General features: G+C 38.6%; 1 protein-coding gene across 4 annotated transcripts in view; it reads left to right on the forward strand.

Annotated features, from left to right (window-relative positions):
- Positions 1 to 18,059, forward strand: part of fank1 (fibronectin type III and ankyrin repeat domains 1) — a 65,776-nt gene that overhangs the window by 7,349 nt on the left and 40,368 nt on the right. For all 4 annotated transcript variants that reach the window (XR_011954692.1, XM_072557575.1, XM_072557576.1 and 1 more), the window contains exons 2-3: positions 2,880 to 3,048; positions 15,301 to 15,425. Coding sequence is in view for 3 of the 4 variants with exons in the window: in XM_072557575.1 (XP_072413676.1) it covers positions 2,880 to 3,048; positions 15,301 to 15,425 (294 nt within the window). In the remaining variant the exon portion in view is untranslated. The remainder of the gene's footprint in view (positions 1 to 2,879; positions 3,049 to 15,300; positions 15,426 to 18,059) is intronic.

An 18,059-nucleotide genomic window follows, 5' to 3' on the forward strand; every position in this document is an offset into this window, starting at 1 on the left:
ACCTTACCATTAAGTGTATAAGTCCTGCTAAGATTTGCTTTCCCAAAATGCAGCATCTCGCATTTATCTGAATTAAACTCCATCTGCCACTTCTCAGCCCATTGGCCCATCTGGTCCAGATCCTGTTGTAATCTAAGGTAACCCTCTTTGCTGTCCACTGCACCTCCAATTTTGGTGTCATCTGCAAACTTACTAACTGTACCTCTTATGCTCGCATCCAAATCATTTATGTAAATGACAAAAAGTAGAGGACCCAGCACTGATCCTTGTGGCACTCCACTGGTCACAGGCCTCCAGTCTGAAAAACAACCCTCCACCACCACCCTCTGTCTTCTACCTTTGAGCCAGTTCTGTATCCAAATGGCTAGTTCTCCCTGTATTCCATGAGATCTAACCTTGCTAATCAGTCTCCCATGGGGAACCTTGTTGAACGCCTTACTGAAGTCCATATAGATCACATCTACTGCTCTGCCCTCATCAATCTTCTTTGTTACTTCTTCAAAAAGCTCAATCAAGTTTGTCAGACATGATTTCCCACACACAAAGCCATGTTGACTATCCCGAATCAGTCCCTTTCCAAATACATGTACGTCCTGTCCCTCAGGATTCCCTCCAACAACTTGCCCACCACCAACGTCAGGCTCACTGGTCTATAGTTCCCTGGCTTGTCCTTACCACCCTTCTTAAACAGTGGCACCACGTTTGCCAACCGCCAGTCTTCCAGCACCTCACCCCTGTGACTATCGATGATACAAATATCTCAGCAAGAGGCCCAGCAGTCACTCCTCTAGCTTCCCATAGAGTTCTTGGGTACACCTGATCAAGTCCTGGGGATTTATCCACCTTTAACCGTTTCAAGACATCCAGCACTTCCTCCTCTGTAATCTGGACCTTTTGCAAGATGTTACCATCTATTTCCCTACAGTCTATATCTTCCATATCCTTTTCCACAGTAAATACTGATGCAAAATATTCATTTAGTATCTCCCCCATTTTCTGTGGTTCCACACAAAGGCCGCCTTGCTTCTCTTTGAGGGACCCTATTCTCTCCCTAGTTACCCTTTTGTCCTTAATATATTTGTAAAACTCCTTTGGATTCTCCTTAGTTCTATTTGCCAAAGCTGCCTCATGTCCCCGTTTTGCCCTCCTGATTTCCCTCTTAAGTATACTCCTACTTTCTTTATACTCTTCTAAGGATTCACTCGATCTATCTTGTCTGTACCTGACATATGCTTCCTTCTTTTTCTTAACCAAACCCTCAATTTCTTTAGTCATCCATCATTCCCTATACCTACCAGAAATTTCCTTTTACCCTGACAGGAATATACTTTCTCTGGATTCTTGTTATCTTATTTCTGAAAGCTTCCCATTTTCCAGCCATCCCTTTACCTGTGAACATCTGCCTCCAGTCAGCTTTTGAAAGTTCTTGCCTAATACTGTCAAAATTGGCCTTTCTCCAATTTAGAACTTCAACTTTTAGATCTGGTCTATCCTTTTCCATCACTATTTTAAAATGAATAGAATGATGGTCGCTGGCCCCAAAGTGCTCCCCCACTGACACCTCAGTCACCTGCCCTGCCTTATTTCCCAAGAGTAGGTCGTTTTGCACCTTCTCTAGTAGGTAAATCCACATACTGAATCAGAAAATTGTCGTGTACACACTTAAGAAATTCCTCTCCATCTAAACCTTTAACACTATGGCAGTCCCAGTCGATATTTGGAAAGTTAAAATCCCCTACCATAACTACCCTATTATTCTTACAGATAGCTGAGATCTCCTTACAAGTTTGTTTCTCAGTTTCCCTCTGACTATTGGGGGGGTCTATAAAACAATCCCAATAAGTTGATCATCCCTTTCTTATTTCTCAGTTCCACCCAAATAACTTCCCTGGATGTATTTCCGGGAATATCCTCTCTTAGTACAGCTGTAATGCTATCCCTTATCAAAAATGCCACTTCCCCTCCTCTTTTGCCTCCCTTTCTATCCTTCCTGTAGCATTTGTATCCTGGAACATTAAGCTGCCAGTCCTGCCCATCCCTGAGTCATGTTTCTGTAATTGCTGTGATATCCCAGTCCCATGTTCCTAACCATGCCTTGAGTTCATCCGCCTTCCCTGTTAGGCCCCTTGCATTGAAATAAATGCAGTTTAATTTATTAGTCCTACCTTGTCCCTGCCTGCCCTGACTGTTTGTTTGACTCACTTCTGTTCTCAGCTGTACCCATCTCAGATTGATCTCTTTCCACACTATCTCCCTGGGTCCCACCCCCCCTACCTTACTAATTTAAATCCTCCCAAGCAGTACTAACAAGTTTCCCTGCCAATATATTAGTCCCCTTCCAATTTAGGTGCAATCTGTCCTTCTTGTACAGGTCACTTCTACCCCAAAAGACATTCCAATGATGCAAAAATTTGAATCCTTCTACCATACACCAGCTCCTCAGCCAAGCATTCATCTGCTCTATCCTCCTATTCCTGCCCTCACTAGCTCGTAGCGCTGGGAGTAATCCAGATATTACTACCCTTGAGGACCTCCTTAAATTTCTACCTAACTCTCTCTAATCTCCCTTCAGAGTCTCAACCTTTTTTAATAGGTTTGCAATGCTTATGAACTATTCCCAATTATGTTAGTGTTATTTACACTAGTATTGCCACAAAAAAGACATATAAAAATGATATAATATTGTAATGTTGGGCATCTTTACAAAAGTAGCCTCATTCACTTCGTATGGTGAGTCAGTGCAAAATATGTTGTGTTGATATAAATGGGACTTTGACAATCTTTTACAGTTCATCAACTTTCTGTAGAAGAGCACTTTTCAATGTCTTATGACCTTATGATGTGTTTTCACCTCTTTTTTTTAAAAAATGGCCAAGTAGAAGTCCCCAAGCCTGATCCTCCAGTTGTGGGTAAAGTGACGGATCACAGTATTGAACTTTACTGGAATAAGCACCACCAATTGCAAGGATATATAGCATCAAATCGAGGGCTATGTTTTTCAATTGAAGAGGAGGACATTAAAACACATACATATGGTAACATATACACGTGAGTACTTAAACTTTTAAAATGATCATACACTCTGATTCACAAAGTCCTCTGTGATAAATTGCAGCATAGATATTGTATGGCTTTGATTCCTCACACTGACAGAAAATTCATTTTGCTTGTTGAGAACAAAATATTACTGAGAAATTTACTGTAGCCCAGACTTTTTGATGTTGAGACAATTGTTCCTGCAGTGTAGATTGGAGATGCATGTTCGGACCATGTGGAAATCCTGATAGAGCTGACTCTGAGGAAGTTGCTGGGAATCTGAAAATTTCAATTGTCAATACCCCTGTGTCTGAAACTCTCTGAAAGAAGTCCCTTAAAGTCAGAGAATTTGTAAGGTTTTAACTCACTTAAGCTTAATATTTACCCAGAAAACGATAGAGGTCTTGAAATTTGTTTTAATACCGGGCTAGCTATTAACTTGAACTCTGACTCTCCGCAGTTTCTTCCCCAACAACAGCTTGCCTGAATCCACAACCTCCAAGTGCAACATGACAAACTCTCTTCCCCCACCAGACCCGACAACACCCCAGCTCCTGATCAGAGGTGACACATGTCCACTGGACTCGACAATATCCCCCACCCCTGCTGGACTTGTCACTCCATCCCATCGAACCTGACATTCCACCACCACCCTAACACTCCCCAACCCCCCTTCCCACACTATTTCCCCAACCCTAATGGAGCTGACACCACCTGACATGATCACAAGGACCTAAGCAGATCTGATAGCCAGCATGTAACGCCTCCCCCCACAACCCTACCTCACCCTGCCTGATCAAACACCTCATTGACCCAACACCTTGCCCTACTTCAAGTAAATCCACTTGTGTATCTATACCCCCAAACTCATCAGCTAGTCAATGTCCCTCACCCACCAGTCACTCAACCACCTATGCCCACCTGGCACTCTACCACCTCTCTCATTTGGCACCCTACACCCTCTTTAACTTGGCACTCTACTCTTCTCACCCACCTGGAATCCTATTCGCTCACCATCCTGACAACCTTACCCAGTCATTGAAATTTTGACAATGATCTGCTCCGCGGCTAGATTTGAGGATTCTTTGACGGGTTTGTAACAGGAAGCCCCTGTCCAGGAATCTCCAGGGCAAAAACCATCAAAAACCTTTAATCTGACGTATTGACATTTCTGAACTATAAAGTTATATGTTCAGAATGGTATGCAACATAAAATGAAATGAAAGCTGAACAGCTGGTGGATATGTAGTTTGTGCACAGCCAGTGTTTTTGTTCCTTACCTCCGTGTGGTATCTGAGAAAATGTCCATCTAAGTTCTTCTTGATTAGTTAATCTGTCTGTCACTGCATCTATCAGTGTTGTTTAACAGAGCCAGTTCTGCCACACATCTTGCTAAAAATATACAGCAAATTCTTCAATAACAAGTAGACGTAGGCGTGGAATTTCAGATGATTCTGAACTTAGGCAATGTAAAATTTAGGCCATTAATATTTCTGTCACTGCTGTGTCTTCCTTTGCATCATCAATGCACTATTACAAGATGGAACACTGAGCATGATAGAATAAGTAGCTGTGCCATCATCAGGCTTTAACAATGAGTGTCAATGTGACCTAAAAGATACATAAGGAAACTGACTCACTGCACACTGATATTAGACTGTCAGATTTCAGCACATTGTCACAACCAGGTGAGGAGGGGTGGATTGGTTTCCTGCTTTACCCATTTGTCCTTTGACTATGACAGAGTTTGAATTAAAATAAATATATTGCCAATTCATTGTTTATTTGATTGTATGTGGTGATGTGTAAAAAGTAGCCACAGTTTTTCTTGAATTAAACATGTAAGGGCTTTTATTATACTAAAACACTCCTGTTAAAAATAATAAAAATGTCCTGAGCTCCGTAACTCACACACGCGCACACACACAAAACAAAAATACAAGAATATAAATTACAAAATTACAAAGTTGACATTTTGACCAAGTTAAAATTTAAACAGAAAAAAAATTTAAAGGAGTGTTCACTGACGAACCAGCTGTCTAGTCAGACTGTGGTTCCCAAAGGTTTTGGTCTTCAACTGGAGTTTGATGTTGTCCCTGTGTCTTTTTGTTTTTTTGGAGGCACTGTTGTGGAAATTGAAGACTTTCTTTAAAAGTTCTCTATCTGCTTGCAGGAATGTTGTTACAATTCCAGTGGGCCGAATGGTCTGATTCTGTTCCTACATTTTATGGTCTTATTAAGGGAATCAAGGGCTATGGGAGAGAGGCAGGGAAATGGAGTTGAAGATTACTAGATCACGCATGATCTCATTGACTGGTGGAGAAGACTCAAAAGGCTGATTGGCCTATTTCTCCTCCTATGTTTTATGAGCCTAGAGTCAAACTGCACAGACTTTATGGAGACAGAGATTCTCACTGTCCCCGGTCCTTCCTCCCCACTGCTGAACCCCAGTTGAAAGGTATGTGCACTTCTCCATGTATGCACACTTTGTATATGACGTCACAAGTAAATTCTGCATGATGGTGTATTGTGTCTGGTTACATGCGAATGTGCTATTGAGGATTAGCATATGTGGGAAGTTGTCTGTCCTTTCAAGTGTCAGCAAACACTGCGTTTGCTGAAACATGACTTTGGTAAACACAAACAAAGCTTGGTTGGTCACTTCTGACTGAGAAGTTCAGAAGTCCATTGTGTGTTTCAAAAGGTATCTCATACAGCCAGTCACCTTGAGAAAATCAAGAACTTTTGTTCAATCAATTAATTTCTGCTCATTTTCCTGCTTATGCATTGTAAAGCTTGATTTTTGATAAGGTAGGAAACAATCTGTTTACACTTTTCCAAGAGTTTATTGCCTCTGATAAAGCCTTTGATACTTTTTCATTTTTATCCCTATGGTGCGGAATATGAACTACATTTTAAATTGGCGGCCACTAATTTTAGTTTCAGTAGGAGTCTTTGTTTTTGGTCAAAAACTGTCTTATTAAAAATCCAATTGTCTCCAGACGATGAATGAAAAAGTAACATTTAACAGGAACATGTACTGGGAGCAAAGGGTTTGAGTTATAAGGAGAGGCTGAATAAGCTTCGGCTTGCTTCCCTGAAGTGTCAAAGGCTGAGGGGTGACCTTATAGAAGTTTATAAAATCCTGACGGGCATGGCTACGGTGAATAGCCAAGGTCTTTTTCCTAGAGTGGGGGAGTCCAAAGCTAGAGGGCATAGATTTAATATGAGAGATATACAGTTTAAAAGGTACCTGAGGAGTCACTTTTTCATGCAGAGGGGAGTGCATGTACATAACAAGTTGCCAGAGGAAGTAGTGGAGGCTGGTACAGCTACAGCATTTAAAAGGCATTTTCATGTGTATATACATAGGAAAGGTTTAGATGGATATGGGCCAATTGCTGGCAAATGGGATTAGTCAGATTGGGATGTCTAGTCAGTGCGGGCGAGTTGGACCGAAGAGTCTGTTTCCATGCTGTGTGACTCAATGTAGTCATGACAGTATAATCCAGCCTGACCCTTTTGCAGGAATGAGAGCATGCTGCATCATTAGAAATGTTGCATTTTTTAATGAGTCATTAAACTAAAATCTTGTCTGCTCTTTCAAAGGGATATAAACAATTTATTTTTTAAAGAAAGTTGTTCTCTGACTAATTTTATCCCAACCAAACCCAGCAGAATAGGTTAACCAAAAAAATCAGCTCTTTGATGTTTATGGGATTTTACCATTAGCAAATTGACTGCCAGAGGGGAAACAGATTTGTTCAGCTGCATGGCCTGTTCTGTGTATAACATCTGTAAGACTACTTGTATCTTAAAAAAACAGTTACATGTATTTGCAGGTATTACACCATATAATAACTGCCACTCACTCAGGGCTATGATTTTCAAAGATTATGGTAATAGTTTTTAGATTTGTTTTAGGGGGTGAAATCTACTGATCGAGGTTCTGTATTTTAGCTTCAGGTCAGATTTAGCACGGCCAGAAGAAACAAGTGTTCACATAAACGAATGTCAAAGTTGGAAATTATATCTCCTTATGATATGTTAGCATTACTAAGTGGGCCACAACATTTCACTTTCGTTGCTTGAATCCTTTTTTAAACGTATTCCATCTAGGACAGTACAAATTATGTGAGTAAGTGACACAATGCTCATTTATAAAATATTGATTAATTTAAGGAAAGCCCACATTGATTTATTTAGGGCAAATCATGTTCACTTAGCTTTATTGAATATTTTAAACATGTTAGATCACTTAGAGACCAATAACTATCTAGTGACTGGCTGAAAGGATCAATCAACAAGATGTAAAGTTTTAGGATTTTTAATGTTACAAACACAGCATTGTTTAACCACTATTTGCAGGCAACTTACACATCAAATTACAGATTATATTGCCATGTGACTGTTAAGACAACCAACAATCCTTGTCATATTTCTACTTTATACTGTTGCTTAAGTGGACACTTTGTTCCTCCCAGTGACATGTTTCCTTTTCCCTTGCTTAGCCAGATAATTTCTAACTCCAGAACAGATTTTCATTTATACCATTGTTGATGTGACATAGTTATTATCATTGTTATGACTATTGCGTTTGTAAATGTCTTTGGAATTTTATGCCCAAACAGTTCTAGGTGTTCTATTATTGAGCAGTTTTAACATTGAGATGGATACAATTTTGGCCTGTCAGGGAATCAGGGATTGGGGATTGGGTGAGAACATAAAGTTCTTGTAGAAGGTTAGCCAAGATCATATTGAACGTTAGAGCAGGCTTGAGGGACAGAATAGTCTAATCAGGTTCAATATTTCCTCTAAGTGTCGCCCATTGTGCATGGCCTATTTGTTGCACTGTACCATCACTTTAAGCTTCTCATGTGGTTGCACATGCACACAGCCTAAATGGACTGCTCCTTGTGCAACCCCTGTGTATTACGTTTGTGTTACTGTGTGAGCATACACCCACATGTAAGCATTACTTGGGCCACTGGGCCACTATTTCTTACGTTCTCATGTTTGGATTCTGAATCATTTAAGACCATGAAAATAACTAAGTTCCATTTCATTTATGTTTTACTTGCTTTCAATGGGAATTTGACTCTTGGATTCCTGTTGCACTTTAATCTCTCAAACAATTAAATTTGTAACTTTCAAGAAACAAAACTTCAAGAATCACTGAGAATTTTGTTAAGTACTATACTGGCTATGGTTTTGCATGGACACATGCTGCTTCTCTGGATAACTTAGTTGGCTAGATGATTGGTGTGGATCGCATTGGTTTCAATAGCATGTGGTTTGATTTCCCCCATTCCAAATGTGTCAGATTTGTGACTTGCCTCCTTGCTATTCTTATAATGGAGGTTGTGCTGTTGTGGGTTGCACCTGTCTTGGGACAGAGATCTGAAGAAGATTTGGCTTCTATGATGTTGAAGTACATGGTTAAGAAACCTAAACCGTGACTCTAAGAATAGAAGAAACTTTCAGATTGATGTCAAGCAAATTTAGAAATACATTAAGAATTCTTTCTTGACAACAAAGATGTTAAAGTCATAGCTAAACAATTTTAATTAACCTGTACTAATGTTTACTACTTTTTCCCTTGAATTTACTCTTCCTTTTTTACATTTCTTTTTTTAAATGATTTGTTTTTCACTTTCAGTAGCTTAGAAATCATTTTCTCTCCCAATATCTTCCAAGGCCCTGAAGGATCTGGGCTGTGAAGAGACTTGTTGGAACCAACTGCCCTAGGAAGTGGTGGAAGCCGATACAATTACAACATTTAAAAGACATTTGGTTGGTATATGAATAGGAAGGGTTCAGAAGATATGGGCTAAATACTGGCAAATGGAACTTGGTCAGATTGCGATGTCTCATCAATGTGGATGAGTTGGACCGAAGGGTCTGTTTCCATGGTATCTGACTCCAAGCCGCTATGACGCTCATTCATTGCACGCAAACATGGAGACTCACAGCATCCTTGCCTTGTGTTGCCATGCCTTTTAACACTTTGCCCCCTCAGCCAGAGCTAACAAACGGACAGTACTTCTGTCTTTACTTGCCTTTTAGCACAGTCACAAGGCTGGAAAGCTTGGCATGGTTATTAGCAACCATCGATCAAGCCATCTATGTCACATTTGTGCCATGTGCCAATAGTGTATGCACCAAATATACTGCAGATTCTTCAAGCAAATGACTATGTCTCAATTCCTTAGTGGAGTAAACCCCAAGGGAGACAGTTTTCAGTCGGGGATCGTGTTCAGTAAGTCCAGGGCAGCCCCCAGTATCGCTCCAGAGTCATTCAATCACTCTGGGCAGTCAAGGTCAGGACCTACTTTTCTTAGGGTGTGAGGTCTACCATTATATGCTGTTTTCTCCTTGAATGAGGGAAAATGAGAAGTGACTGAGTGAGATTAAAGTAGATGGCACAGCTGTTGGTACTGGTGCAGGTGGAGGAAAGGTGGTGAGGTCCCTTGAGTGAGTGAGTGAGTCAGAGGCACAGAGACCATGTAGAGTTATAGTGTGGAGGAATTAGGTGGGTAGGGGAAAGTGAGGGATGGGTGATGCAATGACATAGTGGTAGAGCATGAGACTTGGTGCAGTAGCATAAATATAGTGAATGTGAGGAAGCATGGCACTTAACTTGGCTGAGCAGAGCAGAGAAGGTCACTGACCATCTTCCTACTCTGCTGAACATTACTTCAGATGGGATGAGAATGCAATGACCTGGGTTTCAACGTCGGACCAGGCTGGCAGCGTCTGGTGTTATGGCCTCCTCTGCCAGTCCTGTGAGAAGAGCACATCCTTCTTCTGTACCATCTATCCAGCTTGACTTCCCTGGTTCCTGTCCGCAAAGTAGGCCACCAATTTCCTGTTATTTGCCATACCTGAGGGAAGTGTGATGAACAGGACTATGGACTGACAGCGCTTGACCGAGTGCACGACCGCCTTTTAAATATTGTGCTGGTGTCAGTGATGTGAGTGTATCCATCTACATGAGTGGGAGAATTGAGCTAGCATTGGATGAGTGGGGCACCATAGAGCCGTGGTAGGTAATTGATGAGGCAGGTTTGGAATGGTAGTGCAAGAAAACTTGTTAGGCCTCTTGGAAGAGATATCAGGAAACTTGCTGAAAAATGATCGCTTGTGAAAATATATGGTAGGATCCAGCCCTATATTTGTCTATCTTTTCCTTCTTGAATGTAGATGTATGTAGCATTTGTGAAGTCATAACCAATTTTCTCTTTTTAGCCAAAGGTTTTAACAGGCATCCGGAAATAAAAAAAATGGAATTACAATCCTCTCCCCTGCAGGAAAATCTCATTGTATTACCATGTAATTTTGCGTTTTTGAAAAGGTGCTTTCATTTAACCAAGTCTGTATTGTTCTATCTGTTTTACATTCCAGTAACCTTTGACTTTTCCACCAGTTTAACAAAATAGTTTTACTGCCCTAAAATATATAACTTTTTTCAAGCTTTGGCTCATTTCATTCATTCATGGAGGTAACTGGCTGGGCCAGCACAAACAATAAGACCCCAGATGTTCCACATCAGTTAATGATATGAGGTGAAATGTGAAATATTGATTCATCATCTCCCAGACATTCAGCCAGCTGAAGCCCATCAAATCTGACTGTATAAATTTTGAAGTTATTGACCCAAAGTAAAAAAAAATGGTTTCCTGTCAAAGTATATGCATGCATAAAGACCAAGCGTATTACTAGGTTGGCAAAGGAAGGAGTCCTCGACAGTATCGTAGATAATGTTCTCTGCTTAACAACCTGGAAGTCTCAGCACATTCATAAGCCAGATCGTTTAAACTACCCTACATGCCCTACCACACAAAAAAGTTTAACGTATCTGTGCTCTTAGAGAAATCACTTTTAAGTGATTTAAAGAAAGTGCATTTGGAAAAAATATATAGAAAACATTTAATATTAGATAATTTTTATTAAGAAACTTGTTTTGCTCATTGAGCTTTTTAATTCTTCCTCTTCCTTTGCTTTTCCCAACTTTCACATGGTCACCACAATACCAGATGATCAACTTAATGTCACCCTTATTTTTTGGACTTTAATGGGTGCTTTTGTTAATTGTCTTCCTATCACTAAATTTCCCCATTCTCATTTATCCATTTAATTAAAAATTCTAAACAAGTCTTCTGTAAAAAAAATTAATTAAAATGTAACCACTAATTGTGCAACTATTGTAGCTTTTGCTTTGTATTCTATACATGTCAGACATACGTTATTTAACTCAGATATCATGGCAATGGAAACTGATATTGTTGTGCCTGTCCTCTGACTGAAAAATAAGGATGCAGGAGTACAGTTTATGAGGCAGCTTTTATACTCAAACAGTATTCAAATGCATCCAATACCATATTAATTTACACAGCCATTCATAGCAGTTGCATGAAACATGCCTTCAGATTTGGCAGAGATACCTTCCCTGTTTTGGCAAATGTCTTCCAAGTTAAGATGTTTGGAATGTTTAAACAATTAAGTAATGTGAATCTATATATTACAAAAGAAAATATGAAATAAGAGCACAAGTTAACCATTTGCCAAACTCCCTCCTATTCCCTAAGCAATCTCTGATTTGTATTTAAATTCACATGCCCATCAATCCTATACAACCTTTCATTCTGTTTTCTAAAAAGGATCTACAAGCTGCGCCTTAGAGATACAAAAACCTGCTTTCTGAGGCAGAGAGGCGAAGTTCATACAAGTTCCTGAGAGATAAAAAAAATCTTCTCATCGTTGTCCTAAAAAGGTAACACCTGATTTTAAAAGAGTGACCCTAAGTTCTGGACTCACCCAGAGGATGAAACATCCTTTCCATATTCATCTATCAAAGCCATTCAAAATCTTACCTACTTCGATCCAGTTATCTCTTACTCTTCTAAACTCTGGTAGAAACAAGCCTGGCCTACCAATCTCTCCTCATTAAAAACACACATCCCAGGTATCAGTTCAATAAACTTCCATGGACTGCTTCCAGCGCATTTATATCCATCCTTAAATAGGAATGGTGGGACAGGCTCGAGGGGCTGAATGGCCTATGTTCATATAATAAGGAGACCAAAATTGCAGACAATATTTGAGGTGTGGTGTCATTGTTTTATTTCAATTATTGATTTACATGTTAAATATCCAGCTAGTGGTTTATGACCTAAGTCATAATCTAGAAGGTATTCTCCAGCGTTTTAAATTAGCAAAGATCATCTGGGAATGTGCAATGTAACCAGTAAGGTAAAAAACAGTAAGTAGGTTTGAACCTTGAGTTTGGAAAATTACTCAGATATCAGTCAAGTAAGGACCTATTCTGGCCTTCAGGAAACCAGCAAAAATATTGAAAACAATTCAGAAATATAACACGTGCCTGTTCCATGATTGTTTCACTGAATTTGAGCAGTAGAGACTCTTTATTTTAGTCATTAGATTACAGATCTAGCAGGAATATCATCTCAGCCATTATCTTAGTTACTAAACCAGAATTCCCTGGTCAGAACTTTGAACATTTTTAACCAAAGCTCCTAACACATTAATCAGCATCTATAGGGGAGCTAAGTGTTATAAGATTGCAATTATGAATCAAAAACTGAGAATGCAAGGAATATTGAGCAGCTCTGCAAATAACTGTGGAGAGAAAAGCAGAGCTAGTATTTCAGGTGGGTGAGCCTTTATCCTACAAAGTTTGACCTACAAAGTTAACTCTGTTTCTCTCTGAATAGATACCCTAGTCCCGTTCAGCATTTCCAACATTGTTTGTTTTGTATTACATGAGCAATTCCCATCTCAATTTATGGCAACTTTAAATCGAGAAGCAGGAACTCCTGTCTCATTTTGTAGTATGGTTTTTGAATTGAACGAGCTCCTAACCCAGCTAATGACATTTTCTAGTATATGTTTTTGCTAGTTTGTCCACTAGAGAACTAGCTTTCCTGTTCCCAACACCCATGTGTACCATTTTCCTGGCTGTTAAGGAAAGAAAAACGAGGGAATACCTTTTCTGTTTGACCTCTGCCCAAATGCACTTTAGTGCAATTCTATTGACACTATGTAAGAAATATTGTGGGTGGTGGTGGTGGTGGAGGGGGAAGGGGGAGCGAATGGGGGTTAACTCTGCTCACCTAGTGGTACTAGACAGATTAAAAGTTAATGTGCAGTGGGACAGTTTCCTGCTCCACGATGGTCGGAGTGCTGCTGATTTTGGGACATTTAAGGCACTCAAAGAAATAGCGAGGCAGTATCGTTCCTACAAAAATGGTCTCATACTTATAAGCAGATTAAATCCAAAATCCTATTATCGGACTCTAATAGCATTTTGTACATCATCTCAGTGCAGTGCACTGTATGTCTGATCTGTTCAGTAATGTCTAATGTGCAAGATGAGGCCTTGTAAGTTGTGTTAAATTTTCCCCCTTGGGGCAAGAAGAGTAAGATTGCTTCTCTGAACTCCACAAAACTGTTCTTGCTCATTCAAAGGTTTATTGCCCTTATCCCATATAAATACAAGTTGACATAAATTTCTTCTCTTGTCAAAGATAACCAGCCATGGTTAAATTATGAAAATTAGCTGAATATTCTGGAGTTCCACATGCATGATTTTGCAGAATCAGGAAGGTAATTGCAGAAATTTCATTCTGGAAATTACACAAATCTGAGGTCTGGATTGCACATAACTCTATATAAGGGAGCATATTGATGACCGAAGTTGTGTTGTTCGCCCTCTTATGTTTACATGGCATTCGGGCATTAATTGTTTGAATTTGTTTCGGACAAAACACTGCGTATGTGTTTTTTAATTGTCGTGCTTCTATTCTTCCCGAAACATAAATAGTTTATACATATTAGTATGTTTGTAGAAATAATGTTGTGAAGGGAAACTGTAGCTAATTTTTAAGTACTATTACACTACAATTAGAAAATGGCAAGCTTGTTTAGTAAAACTCATATTCAACACTTTCCTTGTGTCTTTTTCATTTGATATTCTGTTGAGTAACCATTAACATTTGAGGATCTGTGATGCTAACAAAAAGGAAACCAAATATTTTAGATACATAATAAATTCCTGTTCCATTTTGCTAAATTTACTAACTGTGGAGCTTAACAGTTATGGGCTTGCTACTAAATTAAGCAAAACAATAAAACAATTGATCATTTCTGTTGCAACAACACCATTGTGCTTGTTACCACTGCTGGTATACTGACAGCTTCTTGCTGATCAATTCACAGCTTCAGTCAGGAAAGACATTTCTGTGCATGGGCTCTGTTAAAACTGCATCTAGCTTCACTAAGAATAATCTAGAATGTTTTACCATTATGTAGTCTCAAACACTCAAACTATTATAAACACCGGCAATTGCTAAGAATTATATAGAACAATTATTAATTTTTTTTTGTTTTAAATCATTGTTCTTTAACCTCTTTGGTGCCTTTCTAAAATAGTAAGACTGTAGCAGTAGGCTGGGAATATCTTTGTCGACAATTTTCACTGTTGTTTTTACAAATTTAATTTCTGTGCTATTAGATATTCACCACTAGATGGCAGAAGTACATTGGTTTCAAATTGGTAGGCAACAAGACAACATTAATTTAGCCCAGCAATATAACATTCTTTCATTCTGTATGAAATTAAATCCTATCAGAGTAAAAAGAAACAATTTTTCTCTCTGATGAACTTGATAATTTGTTTCTTTTTCACAATAACCTGTTCTTTTTTGGCCTATTAAGTATAGGAGAATATGTGCTGTCATCTCTAAATTTATGAAATGGAATACGCTGTACACAGTATTCATCACTAGACTTATTTATGAGTCAGTGACACCATGATTCTTCATGCTGAAACACTTAATATTAAACATTATGTCTTCGCATTAGTACCTTTGCTACAGGATTTCCTGTCCTTGGGGAGAACAACTGACTGGAGATTTATTAAATTTACACAGTTGGAGTATCCCAGATTAAAGAATCTAGATGCTGGTGCTAATTTGCCTATATGGTTCTCTAATACTGATAAGTCTCAGTAACTTAGTCAGACTGTTCTCAAATAACATGATCAGAAAATATTTTATGCTCAAACCTCAGTAGAAAACATATTAAAATTGATTACATTTTTCTACTTTTGTGACCTCTTTTAATAATATTGCTACTTAACTATTTTGTAAGTATGTATTAAAAATACTTTTTACATTTAAGTTCTTGAATGTTGGAGCTATTTGTTCAGTTGACCCAAAATTCTATATGTCTTTATTTTTCCAGAGGATATGCAAAACACCATGTTGTGACAGGCCTTGAGGCTTCCACCCCATATAGATTTCGACTAAAAGTCATTAGTTCTACAGGAAATTGTGCCTACAGCCCAATTGTGACAGTTTCTACAACACGTGAGTCTCACTTATTTCCTTTATTGCTTATGGCACAATTTCTACAACCTTGCAGTATCTATTAGCTTGTTTAGTTTAGTGGTTGATGTACTGGTAAGAATGCTCCAGGTTTTACAACTTTAAATTTATTACTCACAGTTTCTTATATTGCTATCATGATGACACTCAATTATTTGTATATGCAGTTCAGTTTAGGAGCTGAATGAATATTGATTGAGTTGTCAACTTGATCTCAGACTTCAGATGCAAGAGAAAGCAGAGAGCAGTCTCTTACCAAGCGGCTGAAAGAATTGTACTCTTGATGCTCTGAATTAGTAGCACCACATTACTATCATGTTCAATTAGTTGTTTGAAGTGATGTCTTAGTTGTCTGGAACAGGTTGATGCTGACTAGTTCTAGCTGCAATTTGGCTTTTTAAAAAGACTTTATATAAAGACCAGATTTCCTTTTCTGTTCTAACTGTGATCTCTTATTTCTGCAAGCATGTTGAAAATTCTCTGTTGTTTTGCACAGTACACGAGCTCAGTAGAAACTGATTTGAGACTGCTCAAACTGGTCTCATATACAGTTACAAATATGTAATTTCATGAATCATACATTCCAGGAATACAACATTTAGTTTGGGAATTGGAATTTTTAAGGTAAGATGAATGAAAACACCTGACTTGAGTAGCTAGTAAATGAAGCTAGAGATCAGAGTTGAGAGTGTGGTGCTGGAACAGCACAGCAGATCAGGCAGCATCAATAGTGCTATGTAATCGCATAGAGGCATAAACAAATATATCTCAGCGATGTTTTGTAGCAAAACTAAAATACGAATGTTTTTCTTTCAGTTATAGTAATGAGCACACACTGATGAGAATATGAAAGATCAAAGAGGTGAAGCAGGGAGCCAGGAACACTGGCGTTATTGCCAAAAAACAAAGAGAGAAAAAGTAAAAGCTGGCACGGAGCTGAAAACAGAAATATTTCAATTATGTCTCCTACGTTCTTGTCTCGCCATGTGTATTCAGAGATTGTAATCACATTGTGTATCTAAGATGGGCATCCTGGTTAGTTTGATGATGAACAACAGTTTAATTTTTCATCGTCTCTTTGGTCTTGGATACCCTCAACAACAAATGTTCACCGCTAAGACTGAAAGCAAAATATTTGTACAATCTTATCTTTGTTATAAGACTTCTGTGAGACATATTTGTTTATGAGTCCATGAGACTATGTGGCACTGATGATTACCAAACTAGCTTTATACTACTGGCTGCTGTTTGGATTTGTCTTTGATGTTATCTCAGACTGATGAGAGAAATTAACCTCTTTTTAATGTCTACTCGGGCGTTATTTGTTAAAATCTCAGTCGAGGCAAGTGTTGTGTTATGCATCCTTTGCCTGAAGGCAGGTCCTTGGCTCATTATCTGCTGATGCTTCATGTTGTGTTCTTGGCAGTTTTTGTCAGTGGTGGTTTGCCAGTACCTTCCACTCTCAGGCTAGGTCAAGGAGGCAGAGCCCAAGTGTATTACGGCTGGAACAGAAATTGGACTCCTACTGTTGCTTTTATTCAGTAACACATGCAGGCCATTTAGCCAACTGAGCTAACATGGCACCTAGAGACTACAACTTTTTTTAAAAGTAATTTAAATTTACAACTACAGATTAGAGAAATTGTGCCAAAACATTTCACATTTTAACCAAAAATCTTTATAGGACAAGAGTTAAACAAAGAAAGTATTACTAACACAATATTTTATAAACCCAGAAATGGACTCATAAACAAATATGTCTCACAGAAGTCTTATAACAAAGATAAGATTGTACAAATATTTTGCTTTCAGTCTTAGCGGTGAACATTTGTTGTTGAGGGTATCCAAGACCAAAGAGACGATGAAAAATTAAACTGTTGTTCATCATCAAACTAACCAGGATGCCCATCTTAGATACACAATGTGATTACAATCTCTGAATACACATGGCGAGACAAGAATGTAGGAGACATAATTGAAATATTTCTGTTTTCAGCTCCGTGCCAGCTTTTACTTTTTCTCTCTTTGTTTTTTGGCAATAACGCCAGTGTTCCTGGCTCCCTGCTTCACCTCTTTGATCTTTCATATTCTCGTCAGTGTGTGCTCATTACTATAATTGAAGGAAAAACATTTGTATTTTAGTTTTGCTACAAGACATTGTTAAGATATATTTGTTTATGACTCTATGTGATTACATAGCAGTATTGATTATCATACAACATCTACACTTTTGTCTGTTGTTTTGAATCTGTCTCAAGTTCGTGACAGGATTTACCCCCTTTTTAATGTTCCCAAAACAAGTTTGGGCAATCTCAAGTAAATTTGTATGAAGATTGGGTGGACTGTACAAAGCTGCAAAACATTTCTCATCAGTTTGCTATCTCTCAACTGAGATAGGAAAGTTATTTTAAAATTAGACTTTTAAAATTTATTCTTGAGATGTAGATGTTTTGGCAAGACCTGCACTTATTGCTATTCAATAATTGCCTTTGAGAAGGTGGTGGTGAAGACAGGAGTTTTCAAACCAGAGTCTAGACCCTACAAACTCTATAAAATAACCCCAAGATGTCTGTGATTTCTTTACATTTCTATCTATCTAAGATCATGGATATTGTG

The sequence above is a fragment of the Chiloscyllium punctatum genome, chromosome 38 (genome assembly GCF_047496795.1).
Source record: "Chiloscyllium punctatum isolate Juve2018m chromosome 38, sChiPun1.3, whole genome shotgun sequence".
NCBI classification, from domain to species: Eukaryota; Metazoa; Chordata; class Chondrichthyes; order Orectolobiformes; family Hemiscylliidae; genus Chiloscyllium; species Chiloscyllium punctatum.